The following is a 15,931-nucleotide window of genomic DNA, read 5'->3' as shown; positions in this document are numbered from 1 at the left end:
CCGAAGGAGAGTTTGTATCTGGCGGAGATAATAGATCCATGACAGAGGGAGGTTGGCGGCCATAGACCACGTGAAAAGGGGAAGTCCGCAAACTAGAATGAAAGCTAGTATTATACCAGTGTTCGGCTAAATGGAGATAGCCAAACCAGGAGCGGGGGTTATCAGCAACAAAGCAGCGCAAAAACGCCTCAAGGGTACGGTTGACGACCTCATTCTGGCCATCCGTTTGCGGGTGGTAAGCAGAGCTAAAACGGAGTTTCGTACCAGCAGCCTTAAAGAGTTGCTTCCAAAAGATACTCAGGAAGATAGGGTCTCGGTCAGAGACGATGGAACGAGGAAAACCATGAAGACGGAATATCTCATGCATAAAGCGATGGGCAAGCTGAACAGCGGTAAAATGAGTCGGTAAAGCGATGAAATGGGCGGATTTACTTAAACGATCACAGACGACCCAAATCGAAGTGTACCCATGAGAGCATGGAAGACAGGTAATAAAATCCATACTTAAATCTTCCCATATTTTGTGTGGTGTTGGTAAGGGTTGAAGTAACCCGAGGGGTTTGTGGGTTGGATTTTTGGACAGCTGACATATCTCACACTTGCGGATGAAATCCTTGAGATCTTTAGCCAGAGAAGGCCAGTAGAAAGAAGCTGCAAGACGAAACAAACTCGGCTTGAACCCGGAGTGTCCAGCAGTGGGTGAGCTATGGAATTCGGCCATGAGTTGTGAACGAAAATCAGCATGGGGAGGCACAAAAAGGCGTTGATGAAAATACAGTAAGTTATCCTTAACTGTATAAATTGCTGCTTTCTCATCATTATTCAAACATTTAGTAACGAGATCCTTTCCTTCTGAATTTTGGGTGAAATACTGCCTCCACTGTTGCAAGTATTGGGGAATGACGGAAGAAATGGCTAACAACAAGGAAACGTCTGACATTAGAGGTGGTCTAGACAAAGCATCCGCAGCAAGGTTGTGTTTGCCTGGGCGGTACAGTACTTCAAAATCAAACCCGAGTAGTTTGGAAAGCCATTTTTGTTGCTCCGGGGTGTGGAGGTCCTAAGTGAGGAGATGTTGAAGACTTTGCTGGTCAGTGATGATTTTGAACTTGCGACCTAACAGGTATTGTCGCCATTTTTTAACAGCTTCAATTATGGCATACATTTCCCTGACATAAACTGATTCAGTTTTCATCTTGGTGCCTAATTTCTTGCTGAAAAATGCAATAGGATGGTGGTTTTGGGAGAGGACGGCGCCAACAGCAATGGCAGAAGCATCAGTTTCCAACACAAATGGTTGACTAAAGTCGGGAAGGCACAAAGTAGGATTACTTGTAATTTTTTTCTTAAGTTCTGTAAAGGCCTGTTGAGCCTGCTCATTCCATTGGTACTTAATAACCTTAAGTAGATCGGTGAGGGGAGCGGCAACAGCGGCATAGTTGCGGATGAATCGCCGGTAAAAACTAGTGAGACCCAAGAATCCGCGTAGGGCAGTCAACGTGAGTGGCACGGGCCAGTCCTGAATGGCCTTCACCTTCTCAGGGTCTGGGAAAACCCCTGTCCCTGTGATAACATGACCCAAATATGAAATTGACTGCACTCCAAACACACACTTAGACAATTTTGCATAATAATGATTTTTTGATAATAAGTGCAAAACGCAGCGTAAATGATCCAAGTGGGCCGTGAATGAGTCACTATAGACCAGAATGTCATCAAAGAAAACCAAGACAAATTTTCGTAAAAATGGTCTTAGTAAATCATTCATAGCTGACTGAAATGTGGAAGGGGCATTTGATAAGCCAAATGGCATCACCAAAAATTCATAATGGCCATCAAATGTCCGAAAAGCAGTTTTATGTATATCTGAAGGGTGAAGTTGAATTTGATGATACCCAGACCGTAGATCAATCTTAGAAAACACCTTAGCATGGCCTAACTCATCTAGTAGCTCATCAATTGTGGGAATAGGAAAGCGATCCTTAATTGTTAAGGCGTTGAGTGCCCTGTAATCGACACAAAAACGCCATGTTCCATCTTTCTTTTTCACCAATAGAACCGGGGAAGAATAAGGGCTAGTGCTAGGCCGTATAATCCCATCTTGAAGCATTTCAGAAATTAATTGGGTGATAATTTCCTTTTGATAGTGGGGGTATCTGTATGGGCGGACATTGACTGGAGAAGAATTGGGTTGGAGGGGAATATGGTGGTCATGAGGGCGTGAGGGTGGTAAGCTGTGTGGTTTTTGGAAGACATTCTCATAGGATTGGAGAATGGTAGTAATATCTGGGTGAAGGTTAGAAGTATCAAGTGAGCTAGGGACATTAGTAGTGGGAACAATGGATAATAAATGGTACTGGGCTATGGCTTGTTGGTGAATCAGGATAGATAATTGGTGAAACGAGGCTGGGGTGGGAAGGTGGGAAGTCCCAGTAATGGTAAGGGGTTGGTTATTATGGGTAAAAGAAAATGATGGTATGGCAAAATCAGCTTGAACAGGCCCTAACGTTCTCAACCAAGAAAGGCCCAAAACAATATCAGCACCTTCAATGGGTAAAACGTATAATGAAACTTCGAATTCATGCTGCTGAAACAAAATAGGAACTGATGGACAAACTTTAGAACATGAGATATGCTCTCCGTTGCCGACCATCACTTTAAAAGGTGTGGTAGGAATAGTAGCTAGATTAAGAAATCGAGCCACTCGAGGTTGTACAATATTGTGGGAGCTGCCAGTATCTACCAAGATATTAACGGTATGGCCTCGAATTAAGCCTTGAAACTTGAAATTTTGGGCACCCACCTGGCCTGTTAAAGCATAAGTTGATAATTGGAAATGAGAACCAGGGTCAGAGGGACCTTCATCCGAAGCAACAATGTCGAGATTAGAGTCCACCGTAGCGGAGTCTGGAATATCATCATCCAAAAGCAACAAAAATTTCGGTGTAGAGCACTTATGACTGAAAAAATATTTTTCATCACAATGAAAACATAAACCCGCAGCACGCCTGTCGTGTAGTTGTTGTTGGGATAATTTTTTTATGGGTATGGTGGTGGGGGTGGTGGAAGGAATAGGTTTATGAATGGTTGAAGTCGAAGGAGATAGGGAAGTGTGAAAAGTAGGAGGGTTGGCTACAGGGTGAGGGCGAGTGAACTGGGGTTTGGTATCATTCAATTTATCCTCCACTAGTCTGGCAAGGCCAATAACTTGATTGATTGAATTGGGTTGTAGAATCTTAAGCTCACGTTTAATGCTAGGCTTCAATCCAGAGATGAAACAATTAAGAATGGAGAGTGGAAATAAACCATAGACTTGATTAGAGAGTTTCTCAAAAGCGGTTTGATATTCAGCCACGGACCCTGTTTGACGTAACTTAAAGAGATCTTGTTCATGATTAGCGTAAGCCGAAGGACCAAAACGTAACTGAAGCGCCTGAGAAAACTGAGTCCAGTCCCCTAATTGATAGTTGGTATGCAACCACTTAAACCAACTGAGTGCTTCACCCCTCATATAAAATCCTGCAATAGAAACTCGTTGATCCCATGGAACCTGATAAAATAAAAAATATTGGTCAGCCTGAAATAACCAGTCCAGTGGTTCCGAACCATCAAATTCACTAAGATGGAGTTTCGGAAGGCGAATGGGAGACCCATACGGTTGAGAGTTGAAAGGGTTTGGAGAAGGGTTGATATATGAGGTTGGTTGGGGCATACATGGGGGTGGTTGTGTGCCAGGGATGGTCAAGGGTTGTGTAAAGAACCCTTGTGCTGGAATTGACGAAATGGGTATGGTGGGTGCAACTGAGTGAGTGAAATGGGAATTTGAGGTAGGAATGGCCATATTTATAGTGGAGGTATGTGGGTGAGGCGGAGGGAAGGATGTAGCAGTAGGGGAAATCGTTGGGGAGGTAGTAGGGTTTGGGGGAAATTGGGCTAATAGGTTGGATAAAAGGGTGGTTAGGGATTCATGATTGGAAGCATTCAATTTGATTTGGGATTCGAACTGAGACTGTAAAGCAGCTACTTGAGTGGTAAGGACACCAATGGGATCGTCATCACCTTTAGTATCACGAGGGTCTACGTCCCTTGAAGAGCGGGGAGGCATAGAGGAACGAGATGAAAGCACCAATTTGATAAGCTACTAGAGAGAAGCTACACTAAGAGAACCCTAAGAAAGATTTTTCAATCCAGTAATATCCTGACTTTTCATTCAATTGTTCCAACTAAATAGCAATAGACAAATTGGGCTCCAGTAAACATAATTTCCAGCCCAACAACAAAGAAAATAGCAAGTTAAACTAAAGCCCAATATCAATTTAAACAATGAAATCTTTGCTCCAAATGGGTGCAGACTTGATGCGCTTATCATATAGTTTATAATCTATACCTTTAGCTTTTTAATTCGTCCTTTACCTTTTATGAAATTTCAATTTAGTCATAAAATGCACCTTTAGTTTATTAGATTCATCCTTTACCTTTTATTAAATTTCAATTTAGGCTGTATGTGTATGTTTATAAAATGACTCAAAACTAGTCTACGTTATGTGTCTAACAATCAACATTAAAAAAAATTAAGTCGACTACGCTGACATAATTTCTCATTTTTTTTATTCAAATAAAATTAGAATCAGAGTATATAAATTTACGATAGATTTATAAAAGTATTGTATAAAAATATTATTTTAAAAATACATTGAATTATATAATTTAATTGATTGGTTGAAATAAAATTATAATATATAATTATTGTATAAGTGTTATAATTAAATATACTAATGTAATAGAATATATATATATATATATATAATAGGTTGATTGAATTAAAAATAAAGTTAAGTTTAAATATGATTTTTGTCTATATAATTTAAAGTTTTTTTTTTCATACTCAAAATTTTCTTATTCACTACACATTATTCCTTACTTTTTTAACATTTGCTTACATCATAAAAAACACTATACATTTTATGTCTTAATAGTAGTTATTATTGGCGCATCTCAATTATAACATTTTCTGGAAGTTGTTTTAATTGTAACATCAATGATAATGGTTTAGTCCCACATCATCAAGAGACATGACATTAAAAAAGTTTATAATACAATCATAAATAAATTCATGAGTAACAATAAAATAAGTACACAATACAATTATAAATAAGTCTTAATAAGTACATTCCCTTAAAAGAAGTATTAATAAGCACCCAAATATAGGTTAATAGGTCAAATTCAAGGAAAAATATAGGTAACCCAATGGGTCAACTTAAAAGATTAATTCAACTAAATGCGTCATTTAATTTGTTGGGTGGTGGAATGGTTAGTAGAATTGATTGTATGAGTTGAAGGGTTAAATATCACAACCAAACTAAAACTAACTCGCACACTTTGAAGGATTATATGGTCAACATATTACTTTAGACTCACTATGACGCCCTTTTTTGCATTGCAACTAAGATGAGTCAGAGGTGACTACCATGTGTGTGTTTGGATTATACTTAGAAAGTTATGTTGAGTTGAACTTAACTTTTCAAGCCAACTTTAAATAAAAACAACACTCTTACAACTTTTGTTTTAACTGAAGTTTGCTTGTAATTTACATTGAGCATAAAAGAAAAAAAATGTCAAACATATAGGCATTGTGTTCAAGGTCAACTAACTAAGATTACAAATTTCAAATGTGTAACCAAACTGATGGAGGCTTCAAGAGGAAAACTCCATGAATCCTTGAACACACTTCTCCACGGATCCTTGATGATTGACGCAAGGAATTGAGGCAAGAATGGAGAAGCAAGTGTAGCCTAGATTGAGCTACAAATCTCGGATAGAAGGAAGGCAAGCCTAGCTCTACAAAGAGAAAGGTTCAAGTAGAAAGGGAGAAGGGTTTCTCCTTGGATGACTTCGGTGAGAGAATTCTCAATGAGTGAAATCTCATAAATGCCAAAGTGAGTACAAGTTCCGACCATAGTGAATTTATAGGGGTAGGAAGAGTGTGTGACAAGCTAGGCTTAACCCAAGGTTAAGTTAAACCATGGTATGGTTTAACTAACCTTAGGTGCCAAAATTTGAATGTTTGAATTCAAATTTTGGTGCCAAGACCGGTCACCCCATGTGCCACCTAATTTGCATGTGATTTAGCATGCATTTAGGAGTATTTTCAGTCACCCCATGTGCATGAGTGCACATGGCCGAAATGTTCTCTAAATGTAATGCTAATTACATGTAAATTGAGATGCACATGACAACCTAATTAACCCTAAATTCAAATGGCAATGAAATGAAATTCCTAATCTAATTGGCCAAAATACAAGGCCCAAAAACACAATACAAGCCCAATGGACCCAAACCTAATCTACATGGCTTGAGTTAAAGCCCAACTAAAAAGTACTATGGGCTTCTTTTGAACATTGACCCATTCTTCATGCATTTTCTTGGTCATGGCCCTAGTAGTTGGGCCCTTGGCTCATGAGCCTCCATCATCCCCTCCCTCTTGAAGAGGATTTGACCTCAAATCCAAAGAATCTTCCTCTTGATCAATAAGTCTTGTAAAAAGAGATAAATCAGATATATTGAAACTAGGACTAACCTCATACTCAGAGGGAAGATCTAGGACATAGGTATTATTATTGATGCGCTTAAGGACTTGAAAGGGTTCATCTCCTCTAGGACTAAGTTTAGACTTTCTTTTGGAAGGAAATCTATCCTTCCTAAGGTGTAGCCAAACCCAATCTCCTTCATTGAAGACAATTTCCTGTCTACCCTTATTATTGTATTTTGTGTATTTTTCAGTTTGGGATTGAATATGATTTCTAACCCTCTCATGTAAGTTCTTCACAAATTCAGCCCTAGATGTTCTTTCTTTATGAATAAAAGAAGCAACATCAGGAAGGGGTAATAAGTCTAAAGGGATAAGAGGATTGAAACCATAAACAATCTCAAAAGGAGACATCTTAGTGGTTTTGTGAACCACCCTATTATAGGCAAATTCCACATGAGGGAGATAGTCATCCCATGACTTTTTATTGCCTTTGAGGATTGCCCTCAACATAGCTCCAAGAAACCTATTGACTACCTTAGTTTGTCCATCAGTTTGTGGGTGACATGTGGTAGAGAATAGAAGTTTAGTTCCTAGCCTTGCCCACAAAATTTTCCAAAAGTGGCTAAGGAACTTAACATCTCTAACAGAGACTATGGTTTTAGGTAACTCATGGAGTCTCACTATTTCTTGAAAGAATAACTTAGCAATATTACTTGCATCACCCACTTTGTAGCATGGAATAAAATGTGCCATTTTACTAAAACGGTCCACCACCACAAATATGAAATCCTTTCCTCTTTGGGCTCGAGGTAAACCAAGGACAAAGTCCATGGAAATGTCAACCCAAGGAGCATTGGATATAGGCAAGGGGGTGTATAGTCCATGAGGTTTTGTCGTAGATTTAGCTTGAAGACAAGCTATGCATCTAGTACAAAACCTTTGAACATCTTTTTTCATATGAGGTCAAAAGAATTTCTCTTGTAAAAGCAAAAGAGTTTTCTTAATTCCAAAATGCCCCATGAGCTCACCCTCATGAAAGTGCAGAAAATTATGCACTCAGGATTGTAGCATTGGTGGAGTGCTACAGTTGTGAGAGAAAAAAGGGTAGCAAAGATCCAGCGTTGCAACACTGAGTTGAGCAATGCAGCCCTAGGAGAAAATGAAATTGGTAGAGATCTAGTGCTGAGTTGAGCGTTGCAACCTTGGGAGAAAATGAAGCTAGCAAAAATCCAATGTTGTAATGGAAAATTGAGTGTTGCAACGCCGAGGGTAGATGACCAAATTTGGTCTTAAGGTTTTCATGAAAATTGTAGTCTTGGATGTTAGCTTCCAATGACATTAAAATCACCTAAAAATGAGGTATAGAACTCCAATTATGACCTTTTTAGTGAGCAAAGGTCAAGCTATCAGTATTTAGAAAAACTATTGTGACTTTTACAATTTTTAACATGGTAGATGGGGAAATTAGAACCTAAATTCTTCATGAAAGTTGTATAAAATCTTCTTGTCTTTCATATGAGATAAGGATGAGCATGATAAGAGTAGTAGAACTTTCTATGGGTTGTTTTATGTGAAGGTTGTCACTGTAGGATAAGTGATTTTGATTAGTTGCATGTTGATACATGTTGTATGATGGGTGAATTTGGTGAACATGAATAGAATACTTATGTCTATTGCATGTTGTGTAATATAGGATAATGATAATAAGCATTGGTATGCTATCTTTGTATAGTTGAAATGTGATGAGCATTGATATGCTTTGTATGATTGGTATTCTATCCTTGTGTAGTTGATGAAATGGTGATGAGCATTGATATGCTCTATATGATTGGTATGATATTATTGTATGAATTCTTAAGCATTGATATGTTATTCTTGGTTGAGGTGTTAAGCATTGATATGCTATACATGATTGATATTATTAATCTTTTATGCATTGACTGGATGTGATGTATATAGTAGATGTTTGGTGAGGTGTGGATGCTAAAAGTGCAGTGTGACGTTAAAGCATGATGGCTAACTTAAGACTTGAGAAGAGGAAATTATTTTGAAAATTGAAGATCTCACATAGGGTAGTGCTCGGGTAGGCCATTGTTTGAAAAACCCTCCTTAAGAAGATGTGTCTCTTGGAATAGGTTTTGAGGTGTGTTGAGTCTCCCCTAAGTTCTTAGATAGTAGTTAAGTAAGGTAGGAGGTCGAAGTCTACAACCCTTAACCAAGTACCTAGAAAGGTTGTGTGGTTCCTTAAGAATAATTAGTAAGCGAATTCCATATGTGACTTGGTAATGCATATCAAGATCGTGGTAAGCCTATAGCCAATTGTACTACTCGTGATGGTGGAACCGGACTTTCCTAGTGTAAGTGATGAAACTCAAGAAATCAGAGGAGGGATTGGTATCCCATTTTGTTGTGATTGAGCCAACACTTTAGGCATGAAAACGATTGAGTTGGTTCGGTAGGATGGAAATCACTTAAACTACTCATGTTGTTAGAAGATCCTCGTAGATGAATGCGTGACAACACATTGATTGTTATGTTTGCATATAATGTATGTTAGTGCGTGTTCATGTGCATTACTGATGTTTTGTGGGACATGATTAACTGAGATACATAATTGCTTCAGTTGTGTTAGCTTCATGTATGATATATGACATGATCTTGTATATTATAGACTTATTTTCTATATGTACATCTTTTAGAACTCTAACTTAATCTTTTTGTTTCCACAGTTGTGTTGGACTGCGATGATTATACGGTGTATGGGAATAGATCAAAGCTAGGCTTTAAGGAGCTATTGTGGACAGACGTTGTGATCCTTTTTTATGGCAGTACTACTAATGTACCTTGTATAGGTATTTTTGGCCGACATTAGGACATAAGATTATTTGAGATTGCTGTATACATGTATATACTTGTTTATATGTTCTAGTAATTTAGTTTTCGTTGTTAGTAGTCATTATAAGATAACAACATAAGATTTTTCCTAGTATTTATAAATAATATATTAATTATATATTTAAGTATATTAATATATTTTATGAATTATCAAAAAAATGATTGAAAATTTTGAGGTAAAAATAATAAATATAATGTTATCACGTGATATTTTATTTATATGGGATAACTTCTTTTATTAAGAAAATATTCCTTTTTTTTAGAACCAATCGTAATATCAATTGAATTAGCATAATTTTTATAACTTTTATTGAAGTCAATTTTTTATATATCATATTTAATTATGAATTAGATTTTATATTTTTGTGCTTAGAGCTTGTCTTATGTTTACAATTAATGTATTAACTATCGTAGCAGAGTCCAGTAGTTCGAACCTTTATTTATTTTTCATATGAGAAAATAATAATTTTAAAAATAATTAAGTAGTTACTTAAAAAAATATTTAGGACCAAAAATATATTAAAAGAAAAATAGCGATTTAGATTTTTTATAAAATAAAAATAGAAAATAGTCGAATAAAAATAATCCAAACAATTATTAAATAGGCTATCTCTTTTATATAATAATGATGACTAAAGAAGTAGAGACACTTTGTATCTCTATATCTATTTAAAGGTATTTAAAAAATATTAATATTTTTAAAATTAATTGATATTATATTTAATCTTTCAACATTAAGATCTTGAATTAAAGTTCTAGATTTAGTTAATTTATCAATATTATTTTTGTATTATTTAAAAATGAGTAAAATAATTCAAAAATTGTGTGTATAAAAACAAGATATCCCTTTTATAATAGGTATAAATATAGATGATATAATTGGTATAGACTAAATATACTATATATATTTTATAAATTGAAAAAAAATTAGAAGAAAAAAAATGAATATAATGTTGCACTTGTAAAATACTATGTAGCAATGTGCGATTATATGTCCAAACTTTCCACATATTGCACACGACTGTTTTTAACCGATCAATCTATGCAACTTCCTCGTCTTGAACTTGATCGCCTCTTCAATTGTTTGGTCTAGTAGCCACAATAGCAAAAACATTAGTAGTGAGGTTTGAAAATCCTAGTTCAGTTGTTATGTTTTGTTTTCAAACGTAGAAAACTAGACACCAATTGGGTTACATTTATCAAATCCAATGAGGGTTCATATATTTAGATACAAAGGTGAGATTGCGCTTTGCAACTTTAAAGTTGCCACATTCTAACCAATGCTTTCATCTTGATAAGACATTCTTGTATCTCCAATGATTCCTTGCAAGTGTTCAAAAAGTTAGTATTTAACAAAGTTCATTGAGGTGAGACTTGTGACATGGTATTGACATCTCCACCATGGCATTAAAACCCCACCAAGACGTTAATAACTGGTTTACTATTCTCCACGAGCAAGATATGTCTTCTCAGATCTATAATGACAAATTGTTCAGGACACTTATTAAAAAAGTGGCTAAGCATTTATTAAAAAACAAGTCAATAAGCATTTAACATTTAATTTAATATTAAAATTTTACCTAAGTAAAGCATCCAAATCATTGCATTCGAAGCCTATCCATGAGGACCATGATTTTTCCCATTAGGCACTATGAAAAACACCTTTCGATGTTGACTTTCCTGGGATAAAATACTTATTTTCCAACATAAAATTCAAAACAACTAGAACACCAGACAGAATGAACTCTAGATTGCACATATTTGTATCCCTCTAGTTGCTTATCATAAACATTGGCCAAGATAAAAATGAGAAGAGGCAAGAAAGAGACAACCTGATTCTAATTCTCATTCATGAATAAAAGCATAATATATACAGCGAGAATGAGAGAAAGAAAGGGAGGTTACAGAGAGAGAAAAATGGTACAACCAATGATAAGGTAGGGGACAAAATAACAGAAAAGATTCTAACTAAATACATCATCCAACCACGTGATGCATGGCTGCAAGCAAGCCATTTAACCATTATCACCACTTAGTTTTCCCTTGTCGTAACAAGTTTTGAAAACGTGGGGATGAAAAGTTTTCATGAGTATGTCTGCAAGTTGCATTAAAGAAGAAACAAGGAGAAACTTGAGAACTCCAAGATTAACCTTTTCTCTAACAACATGGCAATCTATCTCTATGTGCTTAATTCTCCGTGAAAAACTTGATTACAAGTTGTTTGAATGGCGAAATCGTTATCGCAAATAATAAAGCAGGCTTTTCCTAGGGACTTTGAAATCATCGATCAAATAAGTAAGCCATTGAATCTTGCATGTAGTTTATGCAAGAGCACAGTACTCAACCTCAGATGAACTTCGTGAGACCGTTGCTTGTTTCTTAGATTTCCAAGAGATCAAATAATCACCCAAATACAAGAAAAACCAGTAATGGATCGTCTCGTTTCACAGAACCCTGCCCAATCTGAATCACAAAAGCCTTCTAGTTGCAAAGAACATGAGGATAAAAGGAAAATACCAGCTACAAGGGACTGTTTTAAGTATCTTAAATTACGAAGTGCAACCCTATAATGAAGATCAGTGGGGAGGAAACAAATTGACTTAGATCTTGAACAACATAGGCAATGCCTGGACGAGTAAAAGTAAGATAAATTGTCTTCCAATCAAGCTTCTATAAGGAGAAGGATCTGCAAGGGCAGTGCTTGTGTCTAAAGTCAGTTTGGTCGTGTAATATATTGGAGTGGAAACAAAAGTGCAAGGTAACATTCCAACATCTGCTAACACATTGAGAATGTATTTTTGCTAAGAAAGATGAATACCATCGGGTGAACGAGCTACTTTGAGACCAAGAAAATACTTTAGATTACCAAGATTTTTTCACTTTGAAGGTTTGATTAAGAAGAAAAGTGATGTGGGAAATTTCTGACAAGTTGTTTCTAGAGAGAATAATGTTGTCCATGTAAATGAGGAGGGTTGTGATGGAAGTACCCGTGAACTTCAAAAATAATGAATGATCTACCTAAGAGTGATGATAAACATGAAAGAGAAGGAAGCTAAACAATCTGGCATACCATTGATGGCTTGCTTGCTTAAGTCCGTATAGAGAGCGCTTTAGAAGGCACACTTGGTCATTTTGAGCTGAAAGAGCTTGGGGAACATGCATGTAAACTTCTTCATTGAGTTCCTCATGCAAAAACACATTATTTATGTCGAGTTGCTTAAGATTCCAATTAAAAATAGATGCCAAAGCAAGCAACATCCTCATAGTGGTTATCTTAGCAACAGGAAAAATGTGTCTAGAAAATGAAGACCCTCATGTTGATTGTATCCCTTAGCAACTAAACGTGCCTTGTACCTCTTAATAGTTCCATCAACATTATATTTAACTTTGTAAAACTATCTACATCCAATAACAACCTTATCAGGGGGTAACTTAGTTAAGGTCCAGGTGTTGTTCATCTCAAGGGTCACAAGTTCTTCCTTCATAGCCTTAACCAACATTCAGATTTGGAAGCCTCAGTATATGAGTGTGGTTTAGTGATCACAATGATGGAACAAATAAGATGTCAAAAGGAATGTAAAAGACGATTATAAGAAAGAAAAGAGTGGAGAGGATACCTAACATTTGAAAAAGTTGGCATAGTTGTAGCAATATTGCAATGGAAATCTTTTAAATGGCTTGGTGGCAATGGGGTTCGAGATGATCGTCTTAGATGGATTCGCTGAGGAAGATCACTAATAGGTGGAGACTCATGGATGAGATAGGAATATCTAAAGATTGATTAGAATAGGAATGGGTGTCATGTGACTCAGGGATGTTTGGCCGAGACAAAATAGGTGGAGTGTTGTCAAGACAAGGCTAAGTATGATCAGAAAGGAGCTCTAGTGATTTTAAAGGCTAGAAGACATAGGTTGGTCCTTAAAAGTGGTTTGTTTTGCCGTAGGAATAAAGTATATACATTGATTATGAAAAGAGGTCTTCGCTATAAAATGACTAGTGGACAAAAAAATGTAATCAATTTTTTTTCTCTAGCTTTTCGAATGTAGGGAAAATGGTTTTCATAATATAACACATTTCTACTAACATCAATGGAGTCACTTTTCATATTATATAATAGGTAACCCTTTGTGTGATCCTTGAAACCAATGAATATACATGGGTCAGCCCGGCCATCTAATTTTTTGCAATTGGCATATAAGTTACTTTCATAACAAAGAAAACCAAAAACTTTGAATGAAGAGATATCACAATCCTTGTTATATAATTTTGTGTAAGGTGATCATGCAAAATGGGAGTAGGAATGCAATTTATAAGTGATAGCATGTTGAATGGTAAAACACCAAAATAAAGGTGGCAACCCACTATGAAACAGCAAAGCACAGGTAACATTGAGAATGTTGATGTTTTCTCTCCACAATCTCGTTTTGCTCTAGAGTATCAAGACAGTTGGTTTGGTGAATAATTTCTTTCCTCTTTGCTTGATGGAAGAAGTTTCAAGTTGTAGTTCTAAAACTCAAAAGAGGTCGCCCTGCGCTTATCTGGATTTCAAGTCACGCCAAATGTCTTCAGCTTTGTTCATCCATACCATGCTTTGTTTGATTGAGAAGAAATAGAATTTACAATCCATGAAGCTACCATGTTATTGCATTGCTTTCATGCACCATGAAACCTATCATCAAGAGGTGGTTCTGGAGCTCTTCCATCTATGAATTCTAACTTGTTTTCGGTGCTGGCCGCTGAGTGTCATCTCCATGGACTTGCTCCATGTATGGTAATTACTAAGCTCGAGAAGAGGTAATACGAGAGTTAAAGGGGGATTTTCACTGGGGTGTAAGTAGACATAGCTATGAATGTTAGCTAGAGAGTTCGCTCCTTCACTCATGATTGAAGAAGAAGCCATGAAAACAAAAAAGAGAGTACAGCAGCACAACAGAACTTTAATACCATCTTAAACATTGGCCAAGATAAAAATGAAAAGAGGCAAGAAAGAGACAAAAAGCACAAGCTTACTCCAACTAAAGATGATAAAAGGAAAAACAAAAAGTAACCCAAAATAACAATGAAAAACACCGCTACTTAACAATGAAAAACATTTGTTTACCATAAACTACCATTTGAAAGAGCCAAAAAAAAAAGAATAAAATTAACACACAAACTAAATTCCTACTATGAAGTTATTATTATTATGATTACAAAGCAAGCCTACAAGCTTTTCAAAATTCAAAAACCCACCACAAACTATCATCAACATAAGCGCCACGATATTTAAATAGACTAGAAGAAACCAAACAGATCCATCAGATAATTAACTTTAAATTTTTAAACAACATTTTCAGCTCAAAATACCAAAAGCAAGAACAAAAATTTTGCGAAACAGATGGTTATGTTAACAGAGTTATACACTTTAGCGCTAAATAACCTCATAACACAATAAATAAACAATGTATAAAAACACATGCTTGGTCCATAACATGCACCACAAAAGCAATACTCCTTCATTCGATTTCATTCAAAGTTGTACACTTTGTACGCAAAACACAACCCAATAAGCTTTTATATGTTACACAACAGTCGTAAACTAAACATTAGGGAATTCAAAAGAAAAAGTAGTTGAGATAAGACCAAAGAAATTGTTCAGCCTCCAAATCCATAGAGGGTCCTTCCCTGCCTCTTGAGCGCATAAACGACATCCATGGCAGTAACAGTCTTCCTCCTAGCGTGCTCGGTGTAGGTGACAGCATCACGAATCACGTTCTCCAAGAAAATCTTGAGAACCCCTCTGGTCTCTTCGTAGATCAAACCACTGATTCTCTTAACACCACCCCTTCTCGCCAATCTACGAATTGCAGGCTTGGTGATGCCCTGAATGTTATCGCGGAGAACCTTTCTGTGCCTCTTGGCGCCTCCCTTGCCCAAACCCTTTCCACCTTTTCCACGACCAGACATCTTCAGAGGATTATTTGCTGAAAACTCGAATTTGAAAATTTGGGGTTTTGGTTGCAATTTGAATGAAGTTTGACAGGAAGATTGGGGTATTTATTGGAGCGGGAAGAGGAGATTCGGTGTTTTCAAATTTTGATCTCTGCCGTTGGATTTCGGACTAATCCACGGTTCAGACTGGCGATCCGTGGTTTGATAAGTGGGAGCCTAAGGGACGTCGATAAATAAATTTTAACGATCAGATATTGTTTGATACGGCAAGTGAGGATTGGGACTTTGTTTGCTTTTTCTCGACTCGAGTTTTGGGTGGCCGTACTTTTTAACTTTTTTAAAAAAAAATAAATAATAGGTTAAATTAAAGATTCAAAAGGGGAATAAAATTCAACATTAAAAATGATATTCACTTTCAATAGCTTAATTAGATGGCATAATTATTATCTAAACTAAATTTAACAGATATACATTAATAACAACAGAAAATAAATTTTAATAACAAGTGATTTTTTAAGTTAATTTTTTAATTTGTTTATTTTAAAACTATTAATAATTATTAGGGGTGAGCAACGG

The 15,931-nt window shown here is 36.3% G+C and overlaps 2 protein-coding genes across 2 annotated transcripts; both read right to left on the bottom strand.

Annotated features, from left to right (window-relative positions):
* Positions 1-1,060: 1,060 nt before the first annotated feature.
* On the bottom strand, positions 1,061-4,105 carry LOC145956448 (uncharacterized). The gene has a single exon (XM_083072047.1). The coding sequence runs from the start codon at positions 4,103-4,105 to the stop codon at positions 1,061-1,063; it is 3,045 nt and encodes a 1,014-aa protein (XP_082928173.1).
* Positions 4,106-14,896: 10,791 nt separating this feature from the next.
* On the bottom strand, positions 14,897-15,450 carry LOC109794469 (histone H4). Its single transcript, XM_029272137.2, has one exon. The coding sequence runs from the start codon at positions 15,368-15,370 to the stop codon at positions 15,059-15,061; it is 312 nt and encodes a 103-aa protein (XP_029127970.2). The 5' UTR covers positions 15,371-15,450; the 3' UTR covers positions 14,897-15,058.
* Between the last annotated feature and the right edge of the window lie 481 nt (positions 15,451-15,931).

This window comes from Cajanus cajan, chromosome 3 (assembly GCF_000230855.2).
Source record: "Cajanus cajan strain Asha chromosome 3, NIPB_CcT2T_4, whole genome shotgun sequence".
Taxonomy (NCBI): domain Eukaryota; kingdom Viridiplantae; phylum Streptophyta; class Magnoliopsida; order Fabales; family Fabaceae; genus Cajanus; species Cajanus cajan.
The sequence above is the reverse complement of the archived record's forward strand: the minus strand, read 5'-3'. Positions and strand labels throughout refer to the sequence as shown.